The sequence below is a fragment of the Canis lupus genome, chromosome 27, assembly GCF_048164855.1.
Source record: "Canis lupus baileyi chromosome 27, mCanLup2.hap1, whole genome shotgun sequence".
Taxonomy (NCBI): Eukaryota; Metazoa; Chordata; class Mammalia; order Carnivora; family Canidae; genus Canis; species Canis lupus.
The window spans coordinates 30,758,481-30,772,751 of record NC_132864.1 but is presented as its reverse complement, the minus strand read 5'-3'; the positions used below and the strand labels follow the sequence as shown (position 1 = coordinate 30,772,751).

General features: G+C 48.6%; 1 protein-coding gene across 4 annotated transcripts in view; it reads right to left on the bottom strand.

Annotated features, from left to right (window-relative positions):
* LIMK2 (LIM domain kinase 2) overlaps window positions 1-14,271 on the bottom strand; it is a 59,886-nt gene that overhangs the window by 4,813 nt on the left and 40,802 nt on the right. For 3 of the 4 annotated variants that reach the window (XM_072803288.1, XM_072803287.1, XM_072803289.1), the window contains 12 exons: window positions 12,528-12,663; window positions 11,756-11,865; window positions 10,983-11,171; window positions 9,658-9,763; window positions 9,098-9,294; window positions 6,947-7,133; window positions 6,025-6,111; window positions 5,296-5,427; window positions 5,101-5,157; window positions 2,949-3,014; window positions 1,791-1,965; window positions 620-675 (listed from right to left, as the gene is read on the bottom strand). In XM_072803288.1, coding sequence (XP_072659389.1) covers window positions 620-675; window positions 1,791-1,965; window positions 2,949-3,014; window positions 5,101-5,157; window positions 5,296-5,427; window positions 6,025-6,111; window positions 6,947-7,133; window positions 9,098-9,294; window positions 9,658-9,763; window positions 10,983-11,171; window positions 11,756-11,865; window positions 12,528-12,663 — 1,498 coding nt within the window. The remainder of the gene's footprint in view (window positions 1-619; window positions 676-1,790; window positions 1,966-2,948; window positions 3,015-5,100; window positions 5,158-5,295; window positions 5,428-6,024; window positions 6,112-6,946; window positions 7,134-9,097; window positions 9,295-9,657; window positions 9,764-10,982; window positions 11,172-11,755; window positions 11,866-12,527; window positions 12,664-14,271) is intronic. The other variant, XM_072803290.1, reaches the window with a different exon arrangement.

Sequence of the window (14,271 nt, the reverse complement as noted above, 5' to 3'; positions counted from 1 at the left end):
AACACCTCCCCTCTATTCCAACTGTCCTTTGTCTCTCCTCTACCACTCACCATTTTGTAGGAACTACAGAAGACTTTGAACATACGTGTTTGGCTGAATGCTTCCAGACACACTGAGCTAAGATCCTAAGGCAAAGATCTTTCTTTCTAAGACTCACTCTAATCCACCCCACAGTGCTCAGCACTGTGCTAGACAGACTGGCACTTGTTGCAGTGGCTACTTCCACTTGTGGGGCTAAAGGCCACTACTAAGGACCTTGGGAAGAGGGACCAGAGGGAAAGGTTGCATCTGACCCAAAAGCTACACAGAAAACAGTAAGGACACTCTCATCTGCCCCTTATTGGCTGTGGGACTAAGAACAAGCTGCTGCCCCTTCCTGAACCTCAGTTTCCCCACCTGAAAAAAACCAGCCTGTTCCTTTTCACGGGACCGATGAGACTCAAATGTGTCAACAAATATGTAATAAACTGCACAATCCTATACCATTCATGTTGATTTTATGGTGAACTACTATGATTCACTATGGTGAATCATTAGGAGAAGCAGTCCCCATTCTGAGGCAGGACAGAGCTACTAGACCAATGCCTCAGGCCTGGCCTCTGTGCTCGCTGGAGCTCACCTCGCAAAGAACGATCCCAAAAGAGAAGACATCCACCGTCTCATCGTAGCTCTTTCCTTGGGGAACACAGAGAGTAGGCTGTTAGGTTTGGTCTCTTATCTACTCTGTGCCGAGCCTGGGGCCAAACCAGGCCACAGGCAAGAACCAGAGCTAGAATAGGCTCCACAGAGATGCCATAAAGGCTGTCCAAGGACAGACACCCCCTGAACATCATCCTTCCTCAGCCCTGTGTGGGCTATTTAGAAGATCTTGTGAAACACACTGCCCAAAATGAAACTGCATGGGACAAAGAGAACTGGATCAGGGTTCACCTGGACTTTGTCATTAGGTAGTTGTATGTTCCTGGGCAAACCAATGAACTCTGGGCCTCAGACTCCAAAAAAAAAAAGGGTTGAATCAGGCCATTTCTGAGGCTTCACAACCCTGTGCATTTCAAGAATCCCAGTCAGGGCCTTCTAGGTGGCACAGTGATTGAGCGTCTACCTTTTTTTTTTTTTTTTTTTTAAGATTTTATTTATTTATTCGAGAGGGGTGGAGCAGGCAGAGACACAGGCAGAGGGAGAAGCAGGCTCCATGCAGGGAGTGTGAGTGACGTGGGACTCGATCCCAGGTCCCCAGAATCACACTCTGGGCCGAAAGCAGCCCTAAACCACTAAGCCACCTGGGCTGCCCAGAGCATCTACCTTTGGCTCAGGTCGTGATACCAGGGTCCTAGGATCGAGTCCCACATCAGGCTCCTTGCAGGGAGCCTGCTTCTCCCTCTGCCTATGTCTCTGCCATCTCTCATGAATAAATAAAATCTTAGAAAAAAAAAAAAAAGAATTCCAGTCAGTATCTCAGGCTGATTTGACCATTATCCACAAGGGGGCACCATACTTCAGTTCTCAGCAGTGTGAAAGGAAAGGCTAAATCTCCAGCAATAAATAGCTTGAGCTCTCAACTACCCTTGGCGGCATAAAAGCCAGTCAGATCTCACCCTAGGCCCAGGAGCTCAGAGAGGAGTTTATGTGGTCCAGTCTGGCAAGGGATAAAAATCGTCTAGCCATCAGCTGTGGGTACCTGGCCTAACAATTCACAGGCCTCCCCTGGAACACCCAAGACTGCTGCAAGGAGTGGCCCCCAACTCCCCTCTGGGGACATGTCCCCTCCATTATCTAGTGTCAGGACTCACCGTTCAGCATCTCAGGGGCCATCCAGTAGGGGTTTCCCACCACTGTATAGCGCTTCTTGCGGTCATTCTTACGCAAGGTGCGTTTCTTGCTGGTGGCTTTTTCCGTTGGGGGCTTTTTCCTCTCCTCAACTATGAGCCTTGACAGCCCAAAGTCTGCCACCACCACAGTCTTGTCCTGGTAGGACAAGGGCCAGGTCAGGACTTGGTGAGGACATTCCCAAGAGAAGTCATTGAGGAGGGGAGAAAAGGTACATAGCAAAGGTGCATCACAGCTAAAGCTCTCTCTGGCAGACGAGGCTTGGTTATTTGTTTTCTAACAGTCTGGTATCTGCACTGTAAATTCTCCAGATCTGTGGGTGTCCACAGCAGAGCTCTTGGAGCCTGGACGGGTAAGGCTCTGGGACCTGGAGAATGGATCTCAAAAGCAGGAAAAGGGATTCCTTGTTTTTTAAACCCATTCTGCCTTGTTTCCCAAAAAATTTAAGGCATGGCTAGAATCAGTTTAAGACAGAAAAAGATAAGGTGGAGGTCATCAGTGGAGGGAGTTGGTGGGGGGGGGAGGGAGATAAGCTCTTCAAATAGCTATAGGGTAGTCATGTGGAAAAGGGTTAAGGTTATTTAGTATGGGCCTGAAGAGAAGAGCCAGGGCCAGTTAGTGGACATCCACAGAGCTACATTGCAAGTTAACAGGAGAAATGACATGCTAACAACCAAAGCCAATGGGTGGTGGGAAAAATGCTGGTCCCAAACTGTACATACATAAGGCTCTGTGGCCACTGTACATACCTGAGGCTCTGTGGCCTCAGAGTGAGGCTTCAAGGTACCACAGTTGTAGAATAGGGTCTGTAGTGAGCTGTATTACAGAACTATCATGTGGTGAAACCAGGAAAAACAACAGGGCTCTATATACAGCTAAGGAACTTCGGAAGCTCCCTCTAACCAAAGGATTTCAAAGGCTGCTAACTGAGAGGATGTGTCATTGTGTCTGGATGTGTCTGCGAGCCCTCAGAAGACAGAATAGAGCATCAGGTGCAGCATAAAGGGCAAGATGGGAACCCTAGGTGACACCTAAGGTCTAAAGCACAAGGGAACAGTCAATCTCCTTTGTGACAAGGCAAGAGGCTTGGCCCCAGGGAGACCCAGAGTGGTGGGACATACCAGCTTGATAAGGCAGTTGTGTGAGTTCAGATCCCGGTGGATGATGCACATGGAGTGCAAATAGGCCTGGAACAGAAGTACAAGCTGAGGCCAATGACCAGTAATTTAAGCAGATGCAGACTCGAGCTGAGGGCCTACTCTTCTCCCAGACCATCCCTACTCAGTTTCACAACCCAACCTAGACCCTAGGGCAAGGGCCTCCTGCTGACACTTCCTTGTCCCAACACCAAAAGAAAGCCAAAGGCTGCCTGGGTTTCCCCTCTCTCCCTGCTACCACTTCCTGACCATCCTTTGTTCATTGACCCCCAACCCAGTGGCTGCTCTAGACCCTCACTGCTCCCTCCCAAAGTCCCCAACTCTTACAGGCCCTGGCCCTTGCCTGCCCCCAGCCACTCTACCCATTTTACATAGATCCAGGCCACCTGAAGTGAGCACCCTTAGATGCACTGCTCCTAGCCCCTCACTGCTGCCATCCCACCTCAATCTCTGGCTTCCACCACCCTGGATCCTTCCTGTCTGAGATAGGGGGAGAAGTGACCTCCTGCTGGCCAGCTGGTTCTGTATTCCTGATATTCTCCTTCTCTGAGACTTAGCACCCTCCTTGCTCTTCCCTGTGTATACTTTAACTTCTTCCTCCCCAGTGTTTTCATACAAGTCTCTGTTTGCTATCCAGAGCCTCCCCCACCTCTCCCGGGCCTCCACTCCTGGCTCTTCTCACTCTCTGCAGCCACTTCCTTTTCTTTCTCTCTTCCCTTCCCCAGGATATGTGGAAGGATCTACCTGTCCCCTTCCCTCTAGTCCCTTGCAGTCCTGCTTCCATCCCCTAGGCTCTTGGCTCTGCTCACATCCAGGGAGCTCTTCCTGAATGCTATAGCTCTTGTGACCTGCCTGTTCTTTCTCCAAAGGCTGCCCACACCTCTCCCTTGCTACCTGTTCCTGAAACTTTTGTGTGCCCACATTTTCCTTCCAGCCTCCTCAAAGCCACCTTCTCTATACATGCTGATCCCCACTAACTGCACACCAGCCTCAGCCAACACTAGCTCTTCCCAAACCTGTTTTCCCAACATCACTGCCTCCACAAACATCTGGTAAATGGCACCACCATTCTTCTAGGTACCTCAAACCACCCCAACTCCTCGTCCCCCTACCTCTGCTCCCTTGCTGCCAACCAGTCTCTCCACATCCTGCCTCCCAGTCTCCCATCCCTACTGCCATACCTTAAATTTGGAAATGTGAAATGTTTCACTAGCCCCTTCAGTCATCTCCCTGCCTTTAGTTCTCCTAAGTCTACCAACCTACTGACCACACAGGACTCACCTTCAAGAAACAGAGGTCTGCTCACAAACTTACTTGCTTAAATATCAAAATTTTACACGGGCCTTTTTGGCTTCCTAAATAAAATCCAGACTCCTTAGTCTGAAACATAGGGACCTTAATGTACCCCTAGACTAACATAGTCTTCACGGACCCCACATGAAGAGCAGTGATTAAAGTCTCAGGCTTGGGGTCAGACTGACTAGCCCTTGCTCTGTCCTTTCCTAGCACAGCTTTTCATCTGGAAACCGAGGTTGTCACGAGGAATGCACATACACCTGTTAGTCCCTCAGCTCAGTGCCTGGCATATAGAAAGCATTCAACAACTGTCATTGGTATCACTATTGTAATTGGTCTCATTCTTTCCCAGGTGAAAGAGACTATTTTCCCCCTCTCTCCTCCCAGTCTTTGCTGCAGTCATCACCTCAACCTTGGGGCGTCTCTGCCAGAGAACTTTTATCCATTCTGACCTACCCTTCAGGTTCAACTAGAACACATTTCCCCCTTCCCTGATTTCATAGGCAATGAGGTTCTCTACTTACTCCAAGCTCCCTCAACAGCTGGACACTGCTAGTTTGCCTTACCCATGCCCTGTCTGCCTTTGAAGATTTAGAGCTCTTTGAGAATAGGTTGTGAGCTAAGAAAAGGCAACTGGGGCAATTTCACAGGCATAGAGACGAGCTCAATAAATAGTTGCTGACTGACTCAGCCCATACAAGCTCCCCAGGATGGGGTCTTTGCCTTCCAGTGCCTGCCTGAAATCCCTGTACCTATCCTGATTCCTTATCACCACCTTGCCACCATTCCTACTGCTGGCAGGGTTGTTGGCAGAACTCACCATTCCAGAGGCGATGCCTTTGGCAAATCTGACCTTCTGCTGCCAGGGAAACGGGTCCTATGGGGTGGGGAAATGCTCATCAGAGACTGGGGGCCCTGTCCCGTTTGGGATTCAGGCCCCACCCAGGGAACCACCTGTCCCGGTCCTGCTCAGCATGACCCTTTGTAGGCAAAGTAGCGAGGGCAGTATGCTTACCACACTGCGCAGGAAGTCCTTCAGTGTGCCCCCCTCGATGTACTCTGTCAACAGGTTCAGCTTCTTGTCCTTGTAAAGCACACCAATGAACTTGAGCACATTGGGGTGGTCCAGGCTGCGCATCACCTTCACCTAGGGGTGGTAGAGGCCAAGGAGAGTAGATGGTTACTTCCCACTATGTCTTCCTTACCCCTTCCCTCCAGGGAGTCAGTCTGACAAGTGCTACCTGCATCTCCTACCTCTAATCTTATGTAAAGGGGTAGAACACTTCTACATGGATAGGGATGCCTCACAGCCCTCACCCTTGAGATCCTGCCATTCTAGGAATTGTACAGGGGGTAGCTGGAGTGGGAGGGTCCATGAGCAAAACAAAGGCCCAGAGAACTGGCAGGCCTGCCCAGAACTCCAGGCTCCTTTAGCAGGGTGTTCAGGTGGTGAGTATAACACCCAGTTGTCCTAAATTGGTCTGTTTTCATGTCCATCACTCCCACTAGCTGTAAGCTCCTCTGAACCACATCCTATTTGTTACTGTATCCCTTGTATCCAGATCATGTTGTCTTTAGTAAATGTTCATTGAACAGATAATTATGCATTCCTCTAGTGCTCTTTTCTGCTCAGCTTTTTAAAAAGTGTTTCTAAAATAAGTTTCCTCCTGAAACTGTTATTTAGTAACATCTCTCTTCCAACAGTGATACCAAACTCCTAACTCCCACAACTCCACCTTCTTACCTCAGTCAGAAAAGTCTTCTGTGTTTCCTCATCACACCGAATTAACTCCTTCATGACCATCACTTTGCCCGTGGCTTTGTGTGTTACCTAATTACAAGGAGGGAAATTATTACTGGTGTGGAATTCTGGGGGACTATATGAAAATATATACAACTGGCCATCTCATCTCCTGGAAGACACACTGAGCCAGATCAGACTGACAGAGTTCACATGTAGAAGATACAGCACGAGGCAGCAGGGGCCTCAGAGGGGAGCATGCCCTCTTCCTTGGAGAGCTGGGCATGCATACAGGGAAGGCGAGAATGCAGAAAAATAAAGTGTAGGAGGCAGGAGGGGACACTGCCAAGCCAAGCAGGGGCTCTGGTCATCTGACATAGGAGTGAGTCCCTTGGGTAAACAGAAGTCTGAGGACAGGAGGGTTAGTGCCACAGACATGCACCAGGGAACTGGATGGGTCAGGGTGAGCTCTCAAGCCCCAATGCCCTGAAAGCTGAGTCACATGGCTTACCTGACCCCCCCTCCCAGCTCTCAGCAGAGGAGGAGAAGAGAAAGAGAGAGAGGTTAGTCCCCAAGATGGTTCCATCAGGGAGGCAGGAGCCACTCCCCTGTGTGCTCCCTGCAATATGCCCAGCACTGAGGCCTCCAGGCACCTAAATACACCTGCTGACTGGAGGTGGCAGGGCCATGGGCACAACTCATCCCAAACTAAGTCTCCAGGTTCACCAAGCTCACTGTGACAGCAACGCTACCCTTAGGTGGCCTGGGAGGGCAGGAGTGTAGCCCTCACACCATCACCTGTAGCCAGGAAGGGGGCCTGGTGTCCTGTAGGGTGTGGAGTGAGATCATGTGATAAGAACTCCCCGAAAGAAGGTGAGAGAGGGGTTGGGGGCAGAGGAGCAGAGCGACTGATGCCTGTGCTCACCTTTATGGCCTGCCCAAAGAAGCCCTTCCCCAGGACCTCCCCGTGGATCAGGTCACATGGCCGGAAAATCTGCTGTGAGTTGCTGCTGGAACAGCGGAGGGATTCTGAGCGGCTGATGTCACGGCTAAAGAGTAGGGGCTCCTTTGGGGAGCTGGGGCCAGGGGACTTGGAGATGCTGTTACTGCGCCTGAAGATGAGGAAAGAAGAGGGTAGGGCTAAGGTAGTCCTCAGAGACCTGCCAGTAAAACCCTGGAGGTAGAAATCTCAAGGCCACCTGACCACCCTACCCATCCCAAGGTCTATAGTTCAGGTGCTATGATGAGAGGAGGGAATTCTTACATCAGACAGATGTGCCATTTTGGGGCTGCAAACATCAGTAGTTTAAGTATCATAAAACAACATTCAAAGCAGGAACCCTGGGTACTCAGCTGGAATGACTGACTAGACTCAATTAGCTTATAGTGTTCAATACATGATAGCACCATAAGATGGTAATCTGTCACTTTCCATGTCTGCTTGAGCTGAAGTGCTAAATGGGTTAGAGTGATAGCCTACCATCATCCAAAAAAAAGACCAAATGGGGGGCAGCCCTGGTGGCTCAGCTATTTAGCCCCACCTTCAGCCCGGGGTGTGATCCTAGAGACCTGGGATCGTGTCCCATATTGGGCTCCCTGCATGGAGCCTGCTTCTCCCTCTGCCTGTGTCTCTGCCTCTCTCTCTCTCTCTGTGTATGTGTGTGTGTGTGTGTGTGTGTGTGTGTGTGTGTGTGTGTGTGTATGTGTGTGTCTGTCATGAATAAATAAATAAAATCTTAAAAAAAAAAAAAAAAAGACCAAATGGGATTCTGGCTATTTTGCTCATCTTTGTACCTGTCTATATTTCCCAAATTTTAAAATAATAAGCATGCATGATTTTTAGAACAATAAAGCCAGTGTGTTTACATTTTTTAAAGCAGCCAGTAATAGTAATGGTTGATAACTATTACCAACTTCCTGAAGAAGGGACAAGAAGGCTGAAGTCCACAGCACTGCAGGTGAACTGCAACCCTGCAAACTTCTCTCCAGCACATTCGATTTCACTTGGACTACCAGAAAGGACCGCCCACAGACTTCTTAGTCCTTGCTCTTTTGCTTTGCCTCCCACCATGTCCACAGAAGCACACAAGGTGAGCTGCCTGCTTTCTTGCATAATGGACTTTCAAATGTCTAAGCAGCTCTCTGGCCACCCCCATGTTCAGGCCTTCTCTGCCCTCGGGCACCTTAACTCTACCAGCACACTTGTGCCAAGGCCAAGAGGCAGCAAGAAGTTCATGCCCAGCAACCTGTGCGGGGAGCCTTGCTTCCAACAGATGCCAGGTATCTGAAACAGGCCCTGATTCAGTCTGTTTGATCAGGAGGGTGGACAGAGAACTTGACTCCTAGTGATACTAACAACTCACTTAGTGCTGATCTTTTGCTGGCACTGTGTTACTTTGCATCCCTTTCCACACTGAATCCTTACATGGTGAGACATGCTACATTTGGTGAGACAGCTACAATTATCTTACAATCCCACTTCATAGATGCAGAAACAGGAGCTCAGATGATATGATTTGTGAAGGGAGGAAGCTCAGCTCAAAGGCATGGTATGGGTGTGTTTGTCTAGAGAGCCACTGTTCCAGACTCCTGTTATTTCAGTCTCCCTACTTGGTACTTGAATCCAGGGGGACTGCTCCCTCCCCATCAACCTGGACAACTCTGAGGTTTTGACTGCTGGTCCCTCAAATCTAAAACAGCTTGCATTAATCTCTTCCTTTATAGTTTTCAGTGTTCTTATTTATACTTATTAATCCTCTCTGTGCCCCTACTCTGGCCTCTGAGCCCCACATCTCCCTTTGCTGGTCCTTTAGGGGCTAACACTGCTGCTCCCTGTCCAGCTCAGGAGTTCAGTGGGCAGGGCCTGACTCTCTGGTTTCTAAGGAAACCTGGCAGGCAGCTGGGTCAGATCACACACAGGCCCTGGCTATGAACTGTGATTCCTATGGGGGAAGCTGGGTCAGCACAATCTTCATGGCCTGTCCCTGCCCAGCGGTTCCCCGCTGGCCTCCCAAAGCCCGCTCAGCCTCATCTGGGGGATAGGCATGGTCAGCATGATCAGGATAGGAGGCAGCACCTCAGGGAGCGTCTCCTTAATGTCCCTTCCAGATTTTCCTTGGTGTCCAGGGTGCTGAGGCTATGGGAGTGTCCGGCATTCTGCATGTGGGGAGAGAGCCGTGCATCCAGCCGCAGCTGATCCAGGCGCTGGGAGACAGGATCGTGTTCAATCAAGAGCTGAAGCGTCTGGCTTGTCTGGCTAATCGCATCCTCCACCTGTAGCCAAGAGCAGTGTAAAGTTGGCTCCTACAGGCTGTCCCAACCCAGGCCACCCACCATCAGCCCAGATGACCCAAGCAGTGTATGGCCAATGTTCAACTTGGCTACTGGTGGCCTCCAGCTGCCAGCGGCCCCATAGTGCCCTCTCCCTGGCATCCTGTCAGATATCCCATTTGTCAGGCCATCCCTGCTGCCCTGGGAATATGCCAGGCTGACACAGGAGGTCACCAGTGATCATAGGTTCAGTGGCAAGACAAAGAGATACACTGGGGGTGGAGAAAGGCAAAGGCCATAGACTGATGCCTCAGAGGGCCTGTTCCATGTTCCACCCCCACAAAACAAACTGGACACACACTGTACCTCTTCCACTCGGAGTGTGCGGACAGGGGTCCCATTGATCTCTAGGATGCGGTCCCCAGGGTGGATGGCATTGCGGTTGTTGGGACTGATGTGCAACCGGTTGACCCTAGGCCAGACAAGAGTTGAGGCAGGAAGAAGACATCTTAAAAATGTACCTGACCAATTTCACTTGTGCAGGCAGGCTCGCCATATCCCAGGCTCCTACTGGCCCAGCTCCCAAGACCCAGACCACTCACTGGGGAAATGCAACGCCCTTTACAGGGTGCCTTGTCTCAGTGAAGGGCACCCTCACTCACATAATGGCCTAACCCAGAGACTTGGATGGCATCTTCCCTATCTGGAGTTCTCTCACTGCTTCCCAACCCTCACTATCTTCAAAAATCCTGCCTTCATTTCATTACCATAGTTACCAACATCTTTCACCTGGATCTTTCAATAGCCTCCTAAATGGTCTCTATACACTACCAAACTTACTCCCTTCCCATTCGATGCCCATGCCAGCAATCCTTCTAGAACTAACCTGGTTGCATCACTTTGTTGCTTATCCTTCAAAAGACCTGCTGAGTCTTCATAATCCAGGCCCTACATGACTTAATAGCCCCTTTCTGGCTATTCCCAACCACCCAATCTACACCAGACACAACCACAGACTCCCACCTCTGCACTGAACACAATTCCCTCCCCTTTTTATCTAATGAAGTTTTAGTGCAGATCTCCCCTCTTGCCGACTTCCCCAACTCTAGTAACTCTCTCACCTAGACTGCAAGCACCTAGTGCTCAGCACACAGTAAGTGTATAATCACTATTTACAGGGTTGGTAGCCACAGGTGCCTCATTAATGCTATTAGACAAACACAGACTCTTTCCCCATTTGGTCTTTGGCCTGGACCTAGGATGAAGTCTTAACTTCTTTCTCTTCCTTCCTCCATTCATTTACTCAACCAACAAAACAGTAATCAATGAACATGTACTACATGCCAGGCACTGTTCTAGGTCCTGGGCATCCAATACTGATTAAGACTAAGTTTCAGAAGAAACTAATCAGGAGGACAGATGATAAATGAATATACATAATCAAGCCAGATAATTTCAAAGAATAAGAATGATCTGAAACTTGGCACATGAAAGGTGAGCAACTCTGGCATTAAGTATCTGGTGAAACACCTTAGGCAAAGGGAGAGTAAGTGCTAAGGCCCAAGTGGGTTATAGCATAGTGAGCTCCAGGAGGAAGATATGAAATGGAGGTGAAGGGAGCTCTGCAGCCCCTGTGGCCCATCTATGGACTCTGTAACCGCTCCTACTCTAGAGGTTCTCAAAATACTCACTCTTTTACTTGCACAGTGGTGGCATAGTTGGAGCAGGCGCTTTCCACGGACACCGAGAAGCCCCGTCTGCCCTCGGCGGTGGCTGGCATGGAGATGTGTGTGACAGAATATGGCAGCTGGTCCTGCACAGACTCTGTGGAGAGCCTCTCAAACATGGGGGCCAGCACCACCTCATTATGGCACTTTCCGCTGGAAAGAGGAACATAAAAGGGGCTAAGATCCTGGAGCCACACCTGAAAGCCTCCAGGAACCACTGCACCACGTGGCTTCAAGCAATAGTACCCCCATTCCCACTATTACCGCCCTTGCCATGATTCCAGTTGGCCGCTCAGAATGAGGAGCCCAGGGTCTCTGGGGTAGGCTGGGAGTGTGGGTGTGATTGCCAGGGTTCTCTTTGCTCTGCTTCTGACTCATAATGAGAACCAAATGCCCATCCCCTCTTTGGGCCTTAGCCTGACTGCTTTATTAATGGAGGCAATTGGACTGAGTGAAGTCAAGGGGCTTTTGCCTTTAGTTTTCTGGGATCCTTCTCTGAGAGCACTTCCCAAATTCTCTGGGAGGATTGCAGGCAGAGTGTCGTTATTCTCATAGCAGGTAAGGACAGAGGGCAGAGATGTTAATTTTCTTGCTTACAGATTACATATGTGATTCTAGACATTGCTGTGATAGGAGTCCAGTGCTCTGATACCCTTGTACTGCTTCTGTTCAACTTGCACTGCCACCTGGTTCTCTCTCTTGGCCACTCTTGTAGAGGAGGATGGACACCACCTTACCAGTAGAGGGTGGTGTGCTGCACCAGGGCATATGCATCCCCATCCTCAATGATCACCTTGCAGCTCATACAGGCAAAGCACTCTGGGTGGTACTTGAACTCCCCGGCCACCTGTGAAGAGGTGGGGGAAAAGGTAGACAGATGACAGACAGAGGAAGTGAGTCGTCACTGTTGCTGGAGGGCAGGGGTGGATGAATGACCTCTAATCTAGGATCTACAGGTCCTAGTCACAATCCACCTTTGCACTCCCTGCCCTAGAGCTTCCAGAGGATCAGATAGAGGTTTCCCTGTCATTTCTGAGATTACAAAAAACTGTTTTGGTCTTAGCCATGATAACAAGTTCCCAGAAGTCATCATCCTCACCAGAAAGGCACATTTCCTCTAACACAAGGTTGGCAAATCTGTAACTAGGCTTAAAGCCCTTTTCTGGAACAGGGAGGAGAGGTGGAACCTCTAACAACCCATTCCAACTCATTCCGATTCTCTGCACCCAATTGTGGTGTATCTTCCCATCACCTATAATGTGCTCCCTTGAGCCATTCATCCCATTGTATTGGAGATCCTCCCTGCCCATCCACTCACCCACTCCCAATATTGGATTGTTAAGTTTTTACAGGAAAAATCTTACCTGGCATTTGATTGGTACTCAACAAATATCTGTTAAATGATTGAAGAAATAAAAGGGAAGGCCTTGGCTGATGGAAGACTAGAAGATGAAAGGCCATGGGGAACCAGAGTGGACTCTGATGGCCAAGAGGGACTCACTCACTCACCATGACGGGCCCTGTCATCATCAGAGAACACCCATGGCAGAACTCCCCAAATTTCCCCCAGTAGTCCTTGTGGCAGTAAAGCTTCCCATCCTTCTCATAGTACCAGTTCGTGAGGGAATCCTGGCATTCTGAACACCTGAAAAGCAAGACAAGAAATTCTTCTGGATCCTTGGAACCAGGCTACACAGGCCATTTCTAGCTCCCAGGTTTAACAACAAAATGGACAGATCTCTCTTTGATCCAAAGCCAGGATGGGGGAAAGTACAGTTTACTGCTCTTCTCTCAAAGGAAAGTCAATTCAGAGTGGAGATCCCAGAAACAAGTTCTATATTGCCTGCCTCACTTAGCACACTAGTGGTTTTTTTTTTTTTTTTTTTTTTTTTTAATATTTTTGGGTCTTGAAGCCCTTAGAGAATCTAAAGAGTAAAGAACCCTCTTAGAAAAAGACACATACGAGGAAAATGTGCATATTATTTAGGTATGGTATGTGTGTGTGTCAAAGACTGAACCCTGGTTATGGCCCCAGTTAAGAAATCTCTGGTCTAGACAAGTATCTTGATGAACCAAAGCTCAATCATCTCTGTTCTTCAAATACCCATCGCCAACACCACTGCTGATGTAACAATTTTGTTAAAAAAAATTATGTTAAGGGTCGCCTGGGTGGCTCAGCGGTTCAGGGTCTGCCTTCAGCCCAGGGAGTGATCCTGGAGACCCGAGATGGAATCCCACATCAGGCTCCCTTCATGGAGCCTGCTTCTCTGCCTGAGTCTCTGCCTCTCTGTGTCTCTCATGAATAAATAAAATCTTAAAAAAAATTACGTTGTGTTAAGAAACAATCAAGCAAATCCAGAATGTGGGTCATTCAGTAAGACTACTGGTCTTGATTCTTCCAAAAAGTTAATGTCATAAGGGGAAAAAGGTACAGGGATTAAAAAAGCCTGGAGACACAGCAGCCAAATTTAACACCTAAAACTAGGATACAATTCTGGATTGAAAAACAAAACAGGGATGCCTGGATGGCTTATTGGCTGAGCATCTGCCTTCGGCTCAGGGCGTGGTCTCAGGGTCCCAGGGTAGAGTCCCGCGTCCGGCTCCCTGCATGGGGCCTGCCTCTCTCTCTCTCTCTGTGTCTCTCATGAATAAACAAATAAAATCTTAAAAAAAAAAAAAAAAAGAAAAAGAAAAAGAAAAACAAAACAGCCTTGAGTGACATTTTTGGAACTGAGGAAATTTGAGTTTGGGCTATACATTAGATTATATTGTGAAATTACTACCCATTTTTCTTAGGTACAACAATGATATTTTGGTTATATGGAAGAATTTTTAGAAGAAACAGTAAGGGTGAAGGTCAAGATATCTACAACCTACTTTTATACAGTTCAGCAAAAATAAAATACATTGTGTGTACATACTTGGAGAAAGTGACTTAAAGTCAACTAATCTAGGTAAAGCATACATGGGTATTCTTTGAACTATTCTTTCAATTCTATATATTTGAAAATTTTCAAACTAAAACGTGTGTGTGTGTGGGGGGGGGGCAAAATTCCATTAGCACTGTGCAAGATATACATGTTAGACCCACAGCTCCTTTCTCCTCCAGTTATCTGGTTGTAAAGCTCCACTCCTCCATCAGGTTGAATGTGTTCTCGGGCCAAGTCTACACAAGATAAGCTTCTCATTTCTGAGCCTCTCAGCACCCAGAGCTAAGGTCTTAAGAATCTTCCCAGTGAAGATTCTATTCTTG